Genomic DNA, 19104 nt, shown 5'->3' on the forward strand with positions numbered 1-19104 from the left:
GTATACTATATATACTATATATATATATATATATATTATATATTAATAAATATATTGTGTGTGTGTGTGTGTCTGTGTGGTGTGTGTGTGTGTGTGTACATTTATGACTATATCATACTATAATTATAATATTAGTATACATTAGAAATATATATGCTAAGAAAATATATATAAGTATACATTATATCAATATACACTGTATATATAAATATATTATATAATATATATATATATACTATATATATATATATAACTATATATATATATATATATATATATAAGTTACATCTATGACTATATCAATACTATAGATTATATATATAAATTATATAATGATACTATAATTAAAAATCGGTCTCGCGCCGGCCCGAGTCGGGCTTCACCAACTCGGTCCGGACCCGAGCCTAGAGCCCGACCAACCCGGATTTTTCGGGCCTTACAGGCCCGGATCTGGTTTGGGCGTGGCCGGGTCCAGGCCAAACAGCAGGCTGGGTCCGGGCCCAAAGCCCATTTGGACAGTCCTATCTACTCCTCTTCCAATTAGTCGACTTCCATTGAAATCACACTGTGATATCTAACTTTTATGTTCTTCTTCCTACAGTTTGTAATATAATTTTAATAGGACTTCTTGCCCTATTTTAACCTTAAAAAAATAATGTCAAACAATTTTAATACTATTTGTCCTGCGATAACAAACACTTCAATACTATTTTACCTAGTCAAAGAATATTACCGTGGATTTATGTAGCCAAAGAATACCAGCATTCTTCAAAAAAGGGTGCGTGACATCCAAGAAACCAAGACCGCTCTAGGCTTTAGCTTAGGTCATTACCTAGAACTAGAATTCGACAAGTTATTCAAAATGATGATCACAGTCAAAGCGTAATAAAAATTTTATAATTCTTGGAGATCTCTTGTTTACTCGTGTTAATGCACACTAGTTATTAAATTAAAAAAAAATATATTCACTCTAGTGAGTAGGTCTCCTCTATATCTCTCTATAGCAATAGCATGCATCTTTCATTTATTGATTGAATTGTTGCGCTCTTTTCTTCCCATGGACGCGCTTGGGATTTTTTCCTGCTCTTGTCAACCTTCGTGTCCCTTGAAATATTGACATCGATCGTAGTCTAGGGAATTTCACCTCTCAGCACACGCTAACATGAACTACCAAAAAAAAAAAAAAAAAATCCTTGACCAAATTGACAATAAAAATTGTTTGTATTCTCGGTATTATCCCAGAAGCCGACAATAAGAAAACAGCAATTTTGTTTCACCGGCACAATACACCTGACTTCACATTTTTTGATCTCTGGATATAAAAGGGTAAATTACAGTGAACCCCTAAAATCTGTTAACTTTTTTGCAATAAACTGCTATTAACTTTTGAAATCATACTACATCTCAATAACTTTTTGGAATTGCAGAAAATCCCTATATAAGTTTTTGAGTTTTGCAAATAAACCCTGTGAATTGGAATGAAAAAAATAACATCTAAATTGTTTTACCTAAATAAAATGTATCTATAATATGCAGATAATAACATCTGTATTGTTGGTTAATTAAAGCTTCTCTAATCATTACATCAAAACTTTAAAGTTACAGTGAAGATTGAGAGCTATATTTTTATATTCTAACAGATTAGATATAGAACACAAATGCATGCAGATGGGAAAATGACAAAAATTGAAGTTGGGATGTTGACTAATTCGTCTATAATAAATGAGTATGAATTTTGATGAAATTTAACATAGATCGCCTTTTGCTTGTGAAGTCAATACTTATCGATTAACGCTAAAACGAGTAAGTCGCCCTCGAGTCTTGTTGTGTGGTTAACAAGGTTGTTATGGTACGGGGAAAATGACAAAAAAGTAAAGTAATATAATTAATTTAGGGGGAAAACATCTCACTACAAAAATGCGCAACTCTTTAACTGTTAGGGGAAAATGTAGTTTGCCTCTGTGAAAATCCATCTAAGTTTTAGACCTTATAATAATGGCTAAATACCCATATTGGTATTTTAATTCAACCCCATTTGCCAACAAGGTATTTTAATTAGGAAATTCGGCGATAAGACATTTTAATTGAATAAAATTACCATTTAGGTCATTTTTCTCGTCGGCAGCCACTTTTCCGGCGAAAACTCATCACGTGCGTTGCACGTGGGGGCTTAATCTGTGTTTAAGATGCTGATGTGACTCTATTTTCTGACGTGGCAAGGAGAATAACCCTCTAAAAACTTCTCTCCTTTTATAAGGGTCAAACAGCGGTCTCCCTTCTCCTCTCTTTCTCATCAATGGCCGCTCCAAGCCAAGCGAGCCTGCTCCTCCACAAGCAACTCAAAGGTACAGATCGATTCGATCCCTGCGATTTCTCTCAATCCAATTCTTCACCCAAAAAATTTGAACTTTTTTTTCCGATCAGATCTTATCAAGTCGCCTGTGGATGGATTCTCTGCTGGCCTCGTCGATGACAGCAGCATCTTCGAGTGGAGCGTTACCATCATCGGCCCTCCCGATACTCTATAGTGAGCTATTCATCTTCTTTGTTGATTTGAGACTGAAGCTAGTTTGTTGGGTTTTGTTTGGAGTTGAATGCGATCTGGGGTTATTCCTGCCACGTCAGAAAACAGAGCCACATCAGCATCTTAAACACAGATTAAGCCCCCACGTGCAACGCACGTGATGAGTTCTCGCCGGAAAAGTGGCCGCCGACGAGAAAAAAGGATCTAAATGGTAATTTTATTCAATTAAAATGTCTTATCGCCGAATTTCCTAATTAAAATACCTTGTTGGCAAATGGGGTTGAATTAAAATACCAATATGGGTATTTAGCCTTATAATAATACTACTAATTTTCATGATATTGCTTTATGGCTCATAGTTTCAAATAAATATGTTCGTAATACAACCAAATTAACACAAATATACTTGTAACTATCGAAAGAAGAGAAAATAAAATAGCTTAAATTGCACTTAAATACCCTATGACTTCCCTACTTTGCGCTTACACATATATCCTCACTTGTTTTTTGTAGCAACGTACCCTAATTTTTTTTTAATTTGCACTTAAATATTCTCAATTATGTAAACGCCAAAAAAAAATTCTATGAATTCTCATGCGACTCCCGCATGCCAATTTTAAAACTTTTCAACACTTAATTTTTGTTAAAGTTTTTGTCAAAACTATCATAATTTCATTTTAAAATAGAATTTTGATAGGTTTAACATATTTAACAATTATTAAGTGTAAAAATATTCTAAAATTATTGTGTGAATGTCGTATTGAAGGAAAATTATTATATTTGCATAACTGAGGATATTAAACTCCAAATTTAAAAAAATATAAGGTATATACTACCAAAAACAACTAAGGATGATAAGTGAAAAGTAGGGAAAACTACCGGGTGTTTCGGTAAAATTAAGCCCTAACGCTTCGTTTGGTACGTGAGAATGGAGGCAAGTGGGAATGGAAAGAAGCTAGGAATGGAATGGAATAGATGTGGGAATGGAATGCACAGTCTCATTCTCATGCTTGGACGCTTTTAGATAATGAAACAGGAATGACAATCTTATTCTTATTCTCACGTTTGGTATCATTTGTTCACAAGTGAGAATAAAATTTAGTTTTCTAATAACGCTCTTACCGAAACACAAAATTTAAAAAAATTAAAAATATTTTAAAAATGACTAAATAATATATATTTTAGAAAAATAAGTTTTATAGAAATGATATTTTTTCCTTAGAGAAATAAAATTTCATGTAATAGTTATATTTTGGCACACCGTTTCGGCAACAATTTCGGACTTTTGGCTTACAAATTGAAAAATAATTTTCATAGAAATTATTTTTAATTATAAATAATTATAATTTTACTTTTCTAACTTCTAGCGCTACATGTCTATTATTTGTACGAGCAGCTAATGTTACTAACTTCATTGTGCGTTAGTGAAGAGAAGAATGTCTTATAAGAGATATTTCATATAATTGGGCACTCTTCACAACATTTCCTGATAAAAGAAATTTTGAGATTTCATGTTCGGGGGGAAAAATAAAGGGAAAAAAGTGCAATTTATCATCCATATGTCAAAATTAATATAAACGATAGTATCTATAGTTTAAAAATTTATATGCATAAACTATCACATTCGACAAAATATTAGAAATATCCAAATTCTAATCAAAATATCCATAAAATAGTACGAGCAAAATAATTGGACAACCATCAAAGTATCAAAATATTAAGTTTTGAAATTGCAAAATGATAAACTAGTTTGTCACTCCAAAGTATATCTAGTTTATTAAAAGATATTGGAACTAAGGCAAGGTCCACGTTAATATACTTCTTAGGAACGAATGAACGATATCAGAGATTTATTAAACAATAATATCACAATATATTTATTGGAACTATGGCAACATCACTGATATAAATTTACTTAGGAATGATGTTTGTATATTGGGACTGGGCAAGTTATATTCATGCTTATATTTATTTATTTATTTGTACTAGTAGCTTAAGATAAGTTAATTTTTTATATAATTTTTATATGGGAATTTATATCTATTTGTATCTTTTAAGGAGGGTATAATTGGAATTTATTTGATTATTTTTATTCTCACTTAAGTGGGAATATCAATTCCTTGTTAAATGGTTGGGAATGATAATTCCTACATAAAGTGGGAATTGATAAGAAGTGGGAATTTCTATTCTAACATCTAAAAATACATCGTGTTTGGTACGTGGGAAAAAAGAGTTAGAATTGCATTTCATCTCACTCATTCCCGCGTACCAAACGAGCCCTAAGAAGGGAGAATACAAGTTTGACCTTATACACTATTAATTTAATTTGAACAGGTCATCTCTCTCCCTGCCAGCTGTCCCAAAAGTAAAGCGTCAAACTTAAAAAAAAAAAGCCACAATTGATTAGCTCAATTCAAAAAAACTGAGCAAGATCAACTGTAATAAATCTATATAGAATCTTATCAGTTTACTCTTGTGAACGCACACAAGTCAAAGTCGGCACTTCAACCCCTCTCTCTCTCTCTCTCTCTCCCTCCCTCTCCCTCTCTCTCTCTCTCTCCCCTTCATTTAATTAATTCAGTTACATTCGATTTCCAAAAGTCTACATATTCAATAAAAGTCTGAACGCGCTTGTATCGTTTTCCCCTAAACTTGTCACCCCTCATCTCTCGTGTGCATTGACATCATAAGGTCATGAGAATTTCACCGTCAATTTTTTTTAAGGTCCCTCGAGGTTCCGATGAAAGTAACATCTCCAATAGAAATTTTGACAATTAATATGTTTCATCAAACCCTAACTTATTGCTAAAGTAAAAGGATTTCAAACAAAGATAAGATTGCTTATGTTTTCGCGCGCCTTGGCGAAGAAGTTCGGAGATTAAGTCTTGTTGTGGTGGTTTATTTGAGGAGCATGATTTAAAATTAATTTTTTGACTGTAGATTATTCATGCAAAAGTTGATGTTTGATTTGTATTTGTTGGAAGTGGACAATGTCACATTAGGACTCGCTAGATTAGTAGATATATATACGTGGGTTCTCCTCCGTAGAAATCAAGAAGAAAATTTGAAGGACGGAATTTGTCCAAGATTATAGTTGATTTGGTCATTGTAGTATTGGAACATGAGATAACACACGACAGAATATTTGTTCAATACGTTTTGTTGATTTCATACATTTTTTTTTTCAAAATTATATACTTTTACAAACTATTCATGAGGCTTATCCATGAGAATGAGAGAGTGACGTAGGAGAACTAATTTAACATCATCAATCATGTTTGCGGATGCACTATGAGTAGGGCATATATTATTTTCTTAGTTTCACTAGTAACAAGAAACAAATTGACTATTTTGCACTTAAATACCTTGTAGTTACCCCCACCCCACCTCCCACCCCACCCAGTTATATACCTAACTCGTTTTCCGTAGCACTTACATACTCTGGAATTTTTTAACTTGACACTTTAGCATTTCTGTTACAATGGAACTGAGATGCAGGGGGGTGAATAGGTTTGCTACAGCTTTTAAAACACAGAATTTACAACAGAAATAATATCAAAATAAAAGCGAAAAACCAAACAAAAAATGAAGAGGCTTCGTCACTATGACTAGAGTTCATTTGAACCACAATCTGATTTAGTAGGCTTACAAAGACCGCACCCTGAAATCTATCCGAAACCAGACTTCTAACCTAACTCCTCACAAATGAGTAACACTTAGCCCTAGCTAGTCCCAATCTTCAATTATCACAAGCTTGAGTACACCGCAAAATAAGATAAAACAAACCAACTAAAATAATTTAAGCGCAAGACAAATAGATCTTACAGTCCTTTTTAAGCAAACTGTTCTTTGAAAGAATTAAAGTGAAGCTCGATGAAGAAACTGTTACGATGTTAAATCCAAGGGCAACTCTCCTTAGTGAAACGATTCGAAGATGCTGAGCACAACAAGAAAGAGTTTGAACGATGCTCCGGGTATTGAATCACAAATCAACTTCACACAAACTCTAGAATAAAATTTTTCTCATTTTCTTTCCTATCTTATGTAGTTTTTTATAATAAAGGGAAGAGATATAAGAATCATAGTAGAAGTTGGAGATGAAAGGGTCGATGAACGATTGAGATTAAAATATCAAATCTACCAAAATATGTTTGATGGCTAAACACGACAATAGATGGTCCCATGTGCACCATTGATGGTTACCATCGAAAGTGCATTGTAGTCCATCGATGGTATAACTAACCATTCCCTGTAATCCATTGATGGTTGTACCATCGATGATTTTGATTCTTATTTCTGTTTTTATCCGATTGTGCATTGTATGTTAATTTGGGGGTGGATACCAACCTCTGCACCGGCGAGGAGCTCCGACGAGCTCGATGTCGACGAGGCGAAGCCACAGGTGAGGTCCAGGCTATCTTCGGCAGCGCCCCCCCCGACTCAGATTCCTACCATTAAGGTAGAGCTCCCATATATTTATTTGATGGCTTGGTTTGTTCTTCATCGTTCCGATGTGATGTCAATACCGAATGCCATAGATCAGTCTGTCCCCTTTCTACAGTTGCTTGAGAATGGTGAGTGGGAGGGCCGAGGATTCCCCGATATCAGGCGTCAGCTACAAGTCCACAAGTGCTGGGCATTCTCCACTTGCTTTCCATAGTTCTCCAGCCGGTACGGCGAATGTTTGGTTGATGAGGAGAAGCCGAGGGAGTATAGGACTTATCTGGATATGGGCTGCTTTAATTGGCTAGTGAACATTAGGCCGGGTTACCTGACTTTCCGGGTGGGGAATCAGTGCTTCATAGAGCCGTATCTACCTTGCCGATTCGCCCGCCAGTTCGGTTATGACCAGCTTTATGTTGGGAACCCACGCCAGCAGCTTCGGGCTCATGGAGGTTTGGTGGACGGTCTTCGTGCATGGTTGTGGACCGTGACTGGTTGCACTGGAGCTAGGTTCAGTCTCCCAGGTACTGAGCGACAGTTGAACCTCACTTTCCTGAGCTGCAAGTGGTTGCTAGCAGCTAATAAGACTGTCCCTGTGAAGCAAGCCTCTCAGCTTGATTCTCGTGTTATCCAGGACGGTGCTCGATCACAGAGGGCTCAGGGCAAGACCCGCCGACTTGATGCAGAAGGTCACAGGGCCTTTAGTTCTGCTGGAGAGGCCTCAGGCGGAGACCCTGAAGACTACGAGGCAGATTTGGAGCAAGGTTAGTCACCTATTTTTTCTTTTTCTCTGCATTTCCAAGTTGCTATTCCTGACCACTATTTGATATTTCAGGGACAGCGCCCAATAGTGACGACGAATTCCGTCCTTTTACCCGGGTAAGACCTTCGATTGCTGTCCGTGCTGATAGGCGGAAAAGATTAGCCCACAAGCCGCCTGCAAATTCACGAGCATCTGAGATGGACTTGGCTGATGAGGATCCTGTTAGTGACGGAGGTAACGTCTATTCTATAGATCATTTTCTTGATCGTTTAGAACTTCTGGCTCATGCTTTCCCATCCTATGCAGGATATCGTGAGGAAGGCGAGATGAGTCCTGATGATTGTGCATCTCCTGGTGAGCCTGACTCACCGCCCCAGGTAGAAAAGCCTGCAGAGACCGCCCATGTTGGGGAGTCTGTCAATGAAGGACCCAGTTCGGTGATTCCAGGTACATCTTCAAGAGGTAACTTGTCTCTATTGGCCATAGTTTCCTTCCTCTTCCCTTATATCTTTTTATGTCAGATTTTTCGATTGATGACTTCGATGGGGAGGGCCTGCCTATGGACACTTCTATGTTCAGCTTCATGTATGACTCTCCTCAGATCGATGGCCAGCCGCCTCAGGATATGTTTCCTGAGTCTGTACTCCCTCAGACTCCCGGGAACGGTTATTTTGAAGGTGCGTGCCTCTTCTCAAGCTAACTATAGGACTAGCCAATTCCTTGACTAATGCAACTATAATATGACGTTTCTGTTTTGTGCCTAACAGGGGCTTTTGTTGAGGCTGACCCTGTTGAGCCGGCTGTACGACCAACTCCACCAGTCGATGCAGCTACAGTCCTTACATCTCCACCACCCCCAGTGACTCGAGGGGGAGGAGGTATAATTTAATTAACTGAGCAAAGCCATTCATTTCCTTATTGAGGCTTTTGACGAATTTCTCTTCTTTGTGTAGGGCTTCCTTCTCAGCTTCATGTCCTCGTTAAGGAGTTGTTATCGGGGAATGACCCTGAGAAGATCATCATCAGCGTAGAAGTCCGCTCTTATTTCTCCTCCCTGACTGCTATAATTGGCAAACTCCTCCACGACGGACTTTCTCTTCGCCAATTTAAGCCCTACCTCGATTCCAAGATAAATTTGATTAGGGACATAGGATGTCCGGATCTGGCGACGGCTATGGTTGATGACCTTGATCGCTTAGAGCGTGAGCTTCAGATGTTTCATGAGCTCCGGGATACAGGTGCCTCTTCATTCGTTGCTGCCGAGTTGGATGCTCGCTTACAGACATGGCGCAGTACTCGGATGGTTGCCGAGCTCGAGATTCAGGTGCAGCGGGGCCGCATAGATCGAGTTGAGGCTGATCTTGCCACTAGATCATCTTCCCTTGAGGAGCTTGATTCTCAGATAGATCAGCTCCGACGAGAACTCCGTGAGAAGGAAGACGCAAAGATGCAAAATCAGCAAGCACATGCTGCTTTATCTGATGAGCTGAAGTCCTTGAAGCAGACACTGGCTGAGACAGAGGAGGTTGCTGTGAGGACTTTAGCCGCGAACGAAGAGTCTGTCAGAGCTGAGTTGCAGGAGGAGCTTAGACGCTCTTATGATGAGAAGCTGTCTGAATTCAGTCAGCAGGTTCTTAGCCATGGGCTTGATGTATGATTTTATTTGCTGAAAACCTTGACATTTGATTCTCTTTAATGGAACTGATTTATCTTTATCTTTATTATGATTCCTCACTTCGTTTGAAATGATTGACCATAATACTCATGGAATTTTTGGCAAACCCCCAGCCTTCAACGGGTTTGATTAGCCTTTACCGACTACCGTTTGAGTCGGGCTAGCATGCGGATTGTCGGAATCCGTTCCGCATGTAACGTTGTGCTAAGGGAATGAACTCCCTTAGACTTCGTGCTATGATGTCGAATACATAGACTTCGCCATTGTTACGGGAATAGGCTACCCGGCGACACGTGTTAGGTGTTGACTTTAGGATTTTTGGCTAACCCCCAGCCTTCAACGGGTTTGATTAGCCTTTACCGACTACCGTTTGAGTCGGGCTAGCATGCGGATTGTCTAACTCCGTTCGCATGTAACGTTGTGCTAAGAGAATGAATTCTCTTAGACTTCGTGCTATGATGTCGAATACATAGACTTCGCCATTGTTACGGGAATAGGCTACCCGGCGACACGTGTTAGGTGTTGACTTTAGGATTTTTGGCTAACCCCCAGCCTTCAACGGGTTTGATTAGCCTTTACCGACTACCGTTTGAGTCGGGCTAGCATGCGGATTGTCTAAATCCGTTCCGCATGTAACGTTGTGCTAAGGGAATGAACTCCCTTAGACTTCGTGCTATGATGTCGAATACATAGACTTCGCCATTGTTACGGGAATAGGCTACCCGGCAACACGTGTTAGGTGTTGACTTTATCCCTACTTAGGCTTCGGGATAAAATACCCCAGAATCGGACTCTGGTGTCTTTTTGTTCGGAAAAAGACTAAACCGGCGACGCGTGTTAGGCGTCGGCATATCCCTTCTTAGGATTCAGGATGACATTCCCCATGCGTGTAAGGCATGGATTTTGGTGTTATTAATAACAACCTGCCGCAATGTTGAATATGCGGACGAGTGTTCTTTTTAACGGTTAAGAACTAACCGGCAGCGCAGGTTAAGCGCAGACTTATCCTTGCTTAGGTTTCAGGATAAAATACCCCAGAATCAGACTCTGGTGTCTTTTTGTGCGGAAAAAGACTAAACCGGCAGCGCGTGTTAGGCGCAGACTTATCCCTGCTTAGGATTCGGGATAAACTTCCTAGGATGAATCCTAGATTGATAGATTCTTAGAAAAGGTTGGTGCGGGAAAGGAAGAATTTTATATTCTATTTCCCGGTCTTCTTTTAGGGTGAAGGCGAACCCGAAAACAAGGAAGGAAGAATTTTATATTCTATTCCCTGATCCTGGAAAGGAAGAATTTTATATTCTATTTCCAGCGAAGAAGAAACTAGAAGTGGGGTGTCCACTCCGAGAATCTGGAAAATTTAGATAAACTTGCCTTTTATAGGATGAGTTATCTAAACTGAAAATGGGTTCTTCGTTTATCGAAGTGGAATTTTCAACTCCGGTTATAACCATGAACAAGGTTTAACCAAAGAGAAAAAGGGAAGGAGTTCTTTCGTTTATCGAAAAGGGACTCCGAACTGAAAGTGGACCTCTTGCTCATGGAGAGAATCAAGAGGGCCAGAAAAACATTTTTGGTGGACTCACTGTCAATTGAAATTGATCAGTGAGGGATTTTGGTGGTGACAATGATTTTGGGTTATCCTCTAGAATATTAAGTGTAATATTCTTCGAGGAACTTCCCGGTAAATGAGTTATCCTGAATGTACTAGGGATAGTACTTTTTCAGGAACTTCCCATTTATTGGCATTAATTGCCTGGCGCCCTCTTGAGTAATCAGGCGATATGCGCCGTTTGAATAGACTGTGTCTATTACAAACGGTCCTTCCCATTTGGGTTCGAATTTACCTTTCTTCTTGGAGGTGAGAATTATTGGTCGGCGAGCAGCGAGGACCAGATCTCCTTCCTTGAAGCTTCTCTGTCGGACTCTTTTGTTAAAAGCCCTTGACATCCTGGCTTGGTAAAACTCGATGTGTTGTTGAGCCTCCAAACGCTTTTCATCCAGCCTCTCGAGCTCTTCGAGACGCTTCTGATGTTGTTCCTCCGTCGTCATCTCCGTTGCGAGGGCGATCCGAAGGGACGGAATCTGAATTTCCAGCGGTAGCACAGCTTCACATCCGTATACCAGCGAATACGGGGTAGCTCCCGTAGGCGTGCGTATGGTGGTGCGATAAGCCCAGAGTGCTTCACCGAGTTTATCGTCCCAGTCTCGTTTATTGGTCTTCACGAGCTTTGACAAGATCTTGATGATCGTCTTGTTAAACGCCTCCGCTAATCCATTGGCGGCTGCCCTAAAATCGCAGAGGCGATTTTTCTCCAGCTCTCAACGCGATTTTGAGAGAGAGAGAGGGGATTTAAAAGGAGAGAGAGAGAGAATTAAAGAGGGTTTAATTGTGGGGTATCATTTATTCTCAAGTTGAGAATTGAAAGGGGTTCATACCCTTTGATTATTAACACTGTAGCTACAGTGTTTATCTGAGAAATCTCAGTTTTGAGATACGCTCCTAAATTGTAATTTCTTGTTTAATTAATAAGAAATTATCTGTGTGGCTCCCGAGGACGTAGGCAGTTGCCGAACCTCGTTAAATCTTGGTGTACTTTTCTATTCTGCGTTTCTGTTGCAATTAGGGATTTAGGCATTAAAATTCCTAACATTGTAGTCTATTGATTGACTCATGATCATCGATGGTATCCTCATGACCATCGTAGGAGTGATGGCTAAATTCAATATGAATGTTGATTTTTTGCATCGTTTCGCCTCATATCTTTCATGTACTTGTTTATACCTAAAATATATCATCAGAAATAATCACCGGTAAGAAATAAGAGTTTTTATTACTCAAACAATAGATATTGTACGAACTACGTTCTAACATGTTAGGCAAATGTCATAATATTGTCACATTAACACATGTTAACCTTTAACAATTGTTAACTATAAAATTTACCATAATCCTATTTTAACGTGCCCCAATCATATCTTTAAATAGAATGGAATAAGTTTAATAGTAAAATCGATAAACAAAGCTCTAAAATTAGAATCCATGTGTCAGATTGGAATATTCGAAGGAATATTCTCAAGTTTGTATAAAAAAAAAATACTAATGTGTTAATTTTAAAACTTCAAGATATACAAGTGCTATTAATAATATATAAGTGCAAGCTAGGATAAAACATAAGGTGTTTTAAGTGTTAATTAGACAAAAAGATAGTCCATTAAAAATTCATTTTTCTTTTTTGCTTTATGTGAGCATGTTTATCTTTTTTCAATCATCAGTGTTGAAATTACATCTGAAAGTACTAGACATCAAGTCTCTTTTGCTCCAATTTGCACGCAGCGCAATTTGATGAACCATTAATCAAACTATTAATTAACAATGTATATATCACTCAATTCATTTTAGGGTTCAGTTTATCTAAGTCTATTTATCCTTTCTAATTTCGATCAACTAGTTTCTAATTTCGATCATAATAGAAGTGTTATTTTATTTGAACACTTATCTCTGTGTTGCCTTTATATATTGCTTTATTTTTCTCAGCCCTTCTCATATTCAAAGTTAAAGACTGTTGAATCTTATCCAGTCCATAAATAAGACCTTCATGCATTTATTCTCGTAAAAGATTATGCTAAAAATGAAGGCTGGACCAAAAAGAGCTGCACTTTGCCAATTCAATAGGGTTCAATTAGAAATAGGAAAAGGTAGGATGAACCAAAGAGTTATTTCTGAGTATTGGGTTTATTTTGGTGGATCCCCCAATTAGCTTTTTTTGTATAATTTAAATAAATAATATAATTCATGGAGTCTATTGATATTATCTGTGAAAAATAATGTAGAGGATCTCTAGGCGTTATTCTTGACCAACGAAAAGAATTGACATTCCAAATTGCCCAAAGTTAAAAAAAAAACACGCATTTTGTCTAAAAATTTGAAAAGTTCTGCAATAATGAGACCATAACAATTATAGCCGGTATTCTCAACCAGCTGGTGGTGTCTCACCCCCAGTTGGTGCGAATGGATGACTGCTTGTATCCCCGTTACTCTCCTACACACGTCCCCAAGTCGCCTGCTCTGCACGGACCGGGCTACACCCCACTGCCGGCCGGGTGCGGGCGCAGGCCCCCACCCGTCCCGCCCCCATTTCAAATACCTAATAAGAATTTAATTTTACTTTCACAATATATAATTTCATAGAAAATGTCATCTACATGCATGCATGCTACTCAAACAAACAACAGGTCAAACTACTCTGCAGCTACACTAACAAACAATCAAACTTAACCTTAATTTAGACCCATGAAATGTTTGTTTTCCATTTACTCCCCAACAATTTCCTCAAGGGGGAAAAAAAAGATAATACCTAACCAAAAGCAGAACAAAATACTTGGTTACATAACTTAAATCAGAAACCAAAATTTAAAAAAAAACACTGTCTCCAAAAATATATAAAATTTCAGAATCCGTGTGAGGGTAACTGCAGCAATTTTGATCGAGCTTTGAACTTCAACAGCAACACGTGGTTGGGAAAAATGGGGACTGCTCCACCGTCCTCTTCAGCCTCCCCTCTATTTAAACTCCTCAGATTCACAATTGTTTCTTCATCACCAACAGAACAACAAACCCTCTTCTCTTTCGATCTCCTTCTCTTTCTTTTTTATATAGTTAAAGAGAACATCACAAAAAGGCCCCTGACCCATTCAATAATCTCAAGAAAACAAGCGAAGGTGAGCCCTTTTCCTTCATTTGTACGATTTCTTTGACATGGGTTTTGATCATTTGTGATGGTTATCTAGATACCGTATCGTCTTTAAACAAAACCCACAAATTAAATTTTCCATTTTATTTCTCTATATAATATAGGAAAAGGGAGTTATCTTCAACATAAATCACAAATGGGGTTGACATTGTCTTGCCCAAGTTGTGGTTTTGATTCATTGGATGAGAGCCTTGATGCTCTATTGAAATCTCTTAGCTTTGGCAATGGCTACATCAAGTCCTCACTTAGATCCCTCAGTTTCAATGGCAGAGAGTCAAAGCTCAAAGCTTGGGGCTCTGGCAAGCTCCTTATCAAGAGATCTCTGAGCTTCAATAAGAGAGACAGCGAAAAGGAAACATCTCAGATTGATGAAAGAATGAACAAACCAAGCCCAGCAAAGATTAGTAGATTTGCTCGTTCGCCTGAAAAGGTTAGTGAGCCGAGGAGCCCGAAGCATGAAGCTGCTCTGAAATTGCAGAAGGTTTATAAGAGTTTCCGGACGAGGAGACAGCTCGCAGATTGTGCTGTTCTTGTTGAGCAAAGATGGTATAAATATTAAAACTAGTTCTTTTTTCTCTTATTGTGCATTGTTGACCGAAGGTCATTGCTAATTTTGTAAATTTTGATGGTGAATTTAGGTGGAAGTTGCTAGATTTTGCTATGCTGAAGAGGAGTTCAGTGTCTTTCTTTGACGTTGAGAAGCCTGAATCTGCTTTGTCGAAATGGGCCAGGGCGAAATCTCGAGCTGCTAAGGTACGATCTTCTACAATGAAGAAGAATATAGTCTCATTGTGTTATATGAAAGGAACTTTAGTTGTAATTTAGCTGGCTGGATTACTATTTTGGTAATCCATCCTTTCTCTCTCAAAAAAAAAAAACTTTAGTTGTAATTTTGGTTTCATAATTTTAATATACAGGTAGGACAAGGCCTATCAAAGGATAAAAAGGCTCGAAAACTAGCTTTGCAACATTGGCTCGAGGCAGTAAGTCTTGCAAATTTCAGAACTTTTTTATGGTATATGGGGTTACTCTAAGCATTGAATGAGATGCTAAAGTCCATTTTGTTAATGTTTTGTGGATAGATTGACCCTCGTCATCGTTATGGTCACAATCTACACTTTTATTATGACCGTTGGTTGCGTTGTGAGAGCAAACAACCCTTCTTCTATTGGTAAATTTCAAATCACACCTTATATAATAAATTTAAAGTTCATGTTTGATTTGTTCTAAACTAGTTAGTATGAATCTCTAGGCTCGATGTTGGAGAAGGAAGAGAAGTTAGCCTTGATGATAAATGCCCCAGAGCAAAGCTTCAACAGCAGTGTATCAAGTATTTAGGACCAGTAAGCCTCTCAATCTGTTAACAGTTCTTCATACATAGAAATTTATCGATTAGGTCTAATTCGAAGATATTCTTGTTATAGAAAGAAAGAGAGGTCTATGAAGTCATAGTTGAAGATGGGAAATTATTGTACAAGAAAAGTGGGGAGGTTCTTGACACAACTGAGACATCTTCAAACTCAAAGTGGATCTTTGTTCTTAGCACATCGAAGAACTTATATGTTGGCCAGGTAAATTTCTTCTATATCAATAAGAATTTTGACATACTTTAAGATCGACAAACTTAGAGTACCGATGATAGTTATGGGGCTTATTGCAGAAGAAGAAAGGCACATTTCAGCACTCAAGTTTTCTTGCTGGAGGAGCTACATCAGCTGCTGGAAGATTAGAAGCACAAAATGGGATTCTTAAGGTAAAAATAGAGCATTTTTTATTATTAATTCTATAAAAAAATTCAAAGATATGTCAATTCCTTGAATTTGTTATTAATGATTCATGTATTTTTCTTCGCAGGCTATATGGCCACACAGTGGGCATTATCGTCCAACTGAAGAGAACTTCCAAGAATTAGTCGCCTATCTTCAGTCAAAGAACGTCGATCTTGCTGATGTTAAGGTCAGTAATACTATTCCATAAGCTGTTACTTACAACCCTTGAGAACACAATGATTCGAAAGCTAACTCATTTCATTACATCCTTCAATTTAAACAGACAAGTCCGGTTGAAGGAGAAGAAGATACCTATGGCTCGCTAAGACCATCCCGCTCTGAACTTGACTTAAGAACAAACCCTGAGCAAAGTGAGCCAACAATTAACACGCTACAGCTCTCCGACTCATTCAATAAATCCAAATCCCAAGAGGAAGAAAGAGATCAAGATAACAAAATACCAAGTGATGACTCAGAGGAGAGCGAAGGAGAGGAGGAGGAAACAAAGAACGAGACAACGGAGGTTTCGGATGATTCAGAAGATTCACAGGTCGCAAGCCAACTCAGTCTTCGAAGAAAATTCAGGAATCCAACATTATCAGTTCAGTTAGGAAAACAACTTTCTTATAAATGGAGTACAGGAGCTGGACCTAGGATTGGATGTGTGAGGGATTCACCCTCAGAGCTTCGTTTTCGAGCATTGGAGCAAGTGAATTTGTCTCCTAGAAGCGAGGCGGTGGCTCAATTGAATTTAGGGAGCCCAATTTCGGGGGCAAGTGCACATAGTAGTTGCCTTAAACAACTAGTTGTGTAGAAGTAGACGTTCTTTGTATGTACAGGTTAAGGATGAGGAGGATTCATTCATTCAATTTTTTGTAGATGTTGTAGAGAGATACATAACACAAATTGTAACGTTTTTTGTTGGGTTGATAGAGATTAATATACACTTGTTCTTTTAGAACTGAACTACTTATCTTGTGACACGTGCAATGTTAGATTGACATGCATTGTTAGTTCATAATTGTAGAGTTTTTGTAATTGACATAGAATCAAAATGACTCCAGATTTGAGGAGATATCTTAAAATTGTGAGATTTTTCTTAGCTTTTCAATGAGGTGATTAGTGACAAAACATATTGCAGATATGATAAGGGGAAACTACTAATTTGTGTTGGACTGCAATTAGAGAGTTGATTGCATGTATTCGGTGTAGAATGCATTGTTTGTTAATGATCACTCGATTTAAGTTTTTTGTGATTGGGAATACTCTAAAATTTTCTGGAGAGTTTGTAAATTCTTGAAAATTCTGTAAAAGCTTTTGATGAGAAGGTTGTTAATATATCCTTTGCATATGAGCTAGAGAAAGATAGGTCATCACAGCTCTAATCATCATACATATGATCATACATATGCAGATCATAGTTGATAGGTTAAATTTATGACACGTTAGCGACACATCAACCATGTAGAATTGGCGAAGAAATTGGAAAAGAACAGGTTTGGAAACCAGGGATCAAGTTTGGTGTTGTTCGGTCGACCGCGGTGCTAGGTCGGTCGACCGAATACGTGCACAGATCCTGGTATGATTTAGGGCTTGGTGCGGTCGACCGTCGCTGTTGACCGCCAAACCATGTAATCAAACCCGAGAGTCTGGAGTTGGGTGCGGTCGACTGTCGTGGTCGACCGCCGAATCCTGCAGTTGATTATTGGAGATATTTGGAGCACAGAAAAAGAGAGTTTTCTGGAGCTATTGGTTAGGGTTTTGTTTAAGAGATTGAGAGCTTTATGTGAGAGATTAGTTTGTAGATTTGTAATCTCTATTTGTACTCTTCTTCTCTATTAGTGAAAACTCATCCCCTTCTTGCCCCGTGGACATAGGTAACTTGTCGAACCATGTAAAATTCGTTTGATAGTGTTTGTACCGTTATTTTGGATTGTTTGGACTTCTCTCTCAGCATTGGTATTTGTTCTTGGTATCCCATCAGTTTGGTCGTCACGCACAACAAGTGGTATCAGATATTTAGCTACGCTTGGGCTAGGTGGAGGAGTAGATCGCTTTGGAAGCTCGTCTAGGGTTTTAGTTGGTGATAAATGTGGAATTTTTACTATTGTGGATATCATTTCTGTCGTGTGGGGTTGAGATCTTTCGGAGGATCTTATTAGGGTTTCACTTGGACGTATAAAAATCTCTCTTTTTTAGTTTGGATCTATTCTTCATTTGTTCCTCATTGATTTGTTGGTGCTTTGAGAAAGATGGCCGAGAAAGAATGAGTTGTGGAGAGTACTTCTGGCGTAAAGACGGTTCAAAGTTTGAATATTCACTCTATGAAGATAGATATGAAGAAATTTAACGGTACTAATAATTTTGGTCTTTGGAGATGTAAAGTCTTGAATGCGCTCAACGAGCAAAATTTGGAGGATACTTTGGAGTTGGATGGAAAACCAAACGAAATTGAGGAGAAGGTTTAGAAGAAGATGCATCGAACGGCGTGTGGTATGATTAGGTCTTGTTTAACACAAGATTTGAAATATGATGTGATCAATGAGACTTCGGCAAAGAAGATTTGAGAGATCTTAGACGGTAAGTATTTGAAAAAGAGTGTGGAAAACCGCTTGCATTTGAAGAAGAGACTTTATTGCTTCCAATTAAAGAAGAGAACCTCCATTGGCGATCATATGAACAACTACACGAAGCTTCTTACGGATTTGACGAATGTAGATATTATGATTGAAGATGAGGACAATGCGTTGTTATTGTTGAGTTCCTTACCCGACGAAGAATATAAGACCTTCGTTCTTACTCTTATTAATGGGAAGTCATCTCTTTCGTATAGTGAGGTCACTGCTGCACTTGTGAATTATAAGTTTCGGAAGAAGGATAATGAGACTTCGATTGATACAGTAACGGGGGCATTGGTCGCAAGAGGAAAGAGTCCAAACTGTAGTAGGAGATCATAGTCTAAAGGAGCACACGTTGCAGTTGGTAAGAATCAGTGTGTCTTTTGTAAAGAAGATGAACATTGAAAAGTCGAATGCCCAAAGTTGACAGATCAAGTCGGGAAGAATAAGGAAAAATCTATTCAAGCTTCAGAGATGAATGTTGCCAAGACTAGTAGCGACAATTCAGATTCGAATTCTTCGGGCTATTCGTGCCCTATACTACCGTTAGTTTGTGTT

General features: G+C 38.3%; 1 protein-coding gene across 1 annotated transcript; it reads left to right on the forward strand.

Moving 5' to 3' along the window:
• Positions 13904-16889, forward strand: LOC109822723 (IQ domain-containing protein IQM2-like). Its single transcript, XM_020388956.1, has 10 exons — positions 13904-14127; positions 14264-14705; positions 14798-14912; positions 15077-15142; positions 15242-15330; positions 15412-15502; positions 15584-15730; positions 15820-15912; positions 16014-16115; positions 16212-16889. Exons 2-10 carry the CDS (start codon positions 14296-14298, stop codon positions 16740-16742), a joined length of 1644 nt encoding a protein of 547 aa, XP_020244545.1. The 5' UTR covers positions 13904-14127; positions 14264-14295; the 3' UTR covers positions 16743-16889.

This window comes from Asparagus officinalis, chromosome 8 (assembly GCF_001876935.1).
Source record: "Asparagus officinalis chromosome 8, Aspof.V1, whole genome shotgun sequence".
NCBI classification, from domain to species: domain Eukaryota; kingdom Viridiplantae; phylum Streptophyta; class Magnoliopsida; order Asparagales; family Asparagaceae; genus Asparagus; species Asparagus officinalis.

What these genes read in the sequence shown, in the direction of transcription:
- LOC109822723 (XM_020388956.1), top strand. Translation starts at nt 14,296, where the DNA reads ATGGGGTTGACATTGTCTTGCCCAAGTTGTGGTTTTGATTCATTGGAT. An exon ending in TGCAACATTGGCTCGAGGCA is followed by an intron (nt 15,143 to 15,241) that starts GTAAGTCTTGCA and finishes TTTTGTGGATAG; the next exon opens with ATTGACCCTCGTCATCGTTA. An exon ending in CACAAAATGGGATTCTTAAG is followed by an intron (nt 15,913 to 16,013) that starts GTAAAAATAGAG and finishes TTTTCTTCGCAG; the next exon opens with GCTATATGGCCACACAGTGG.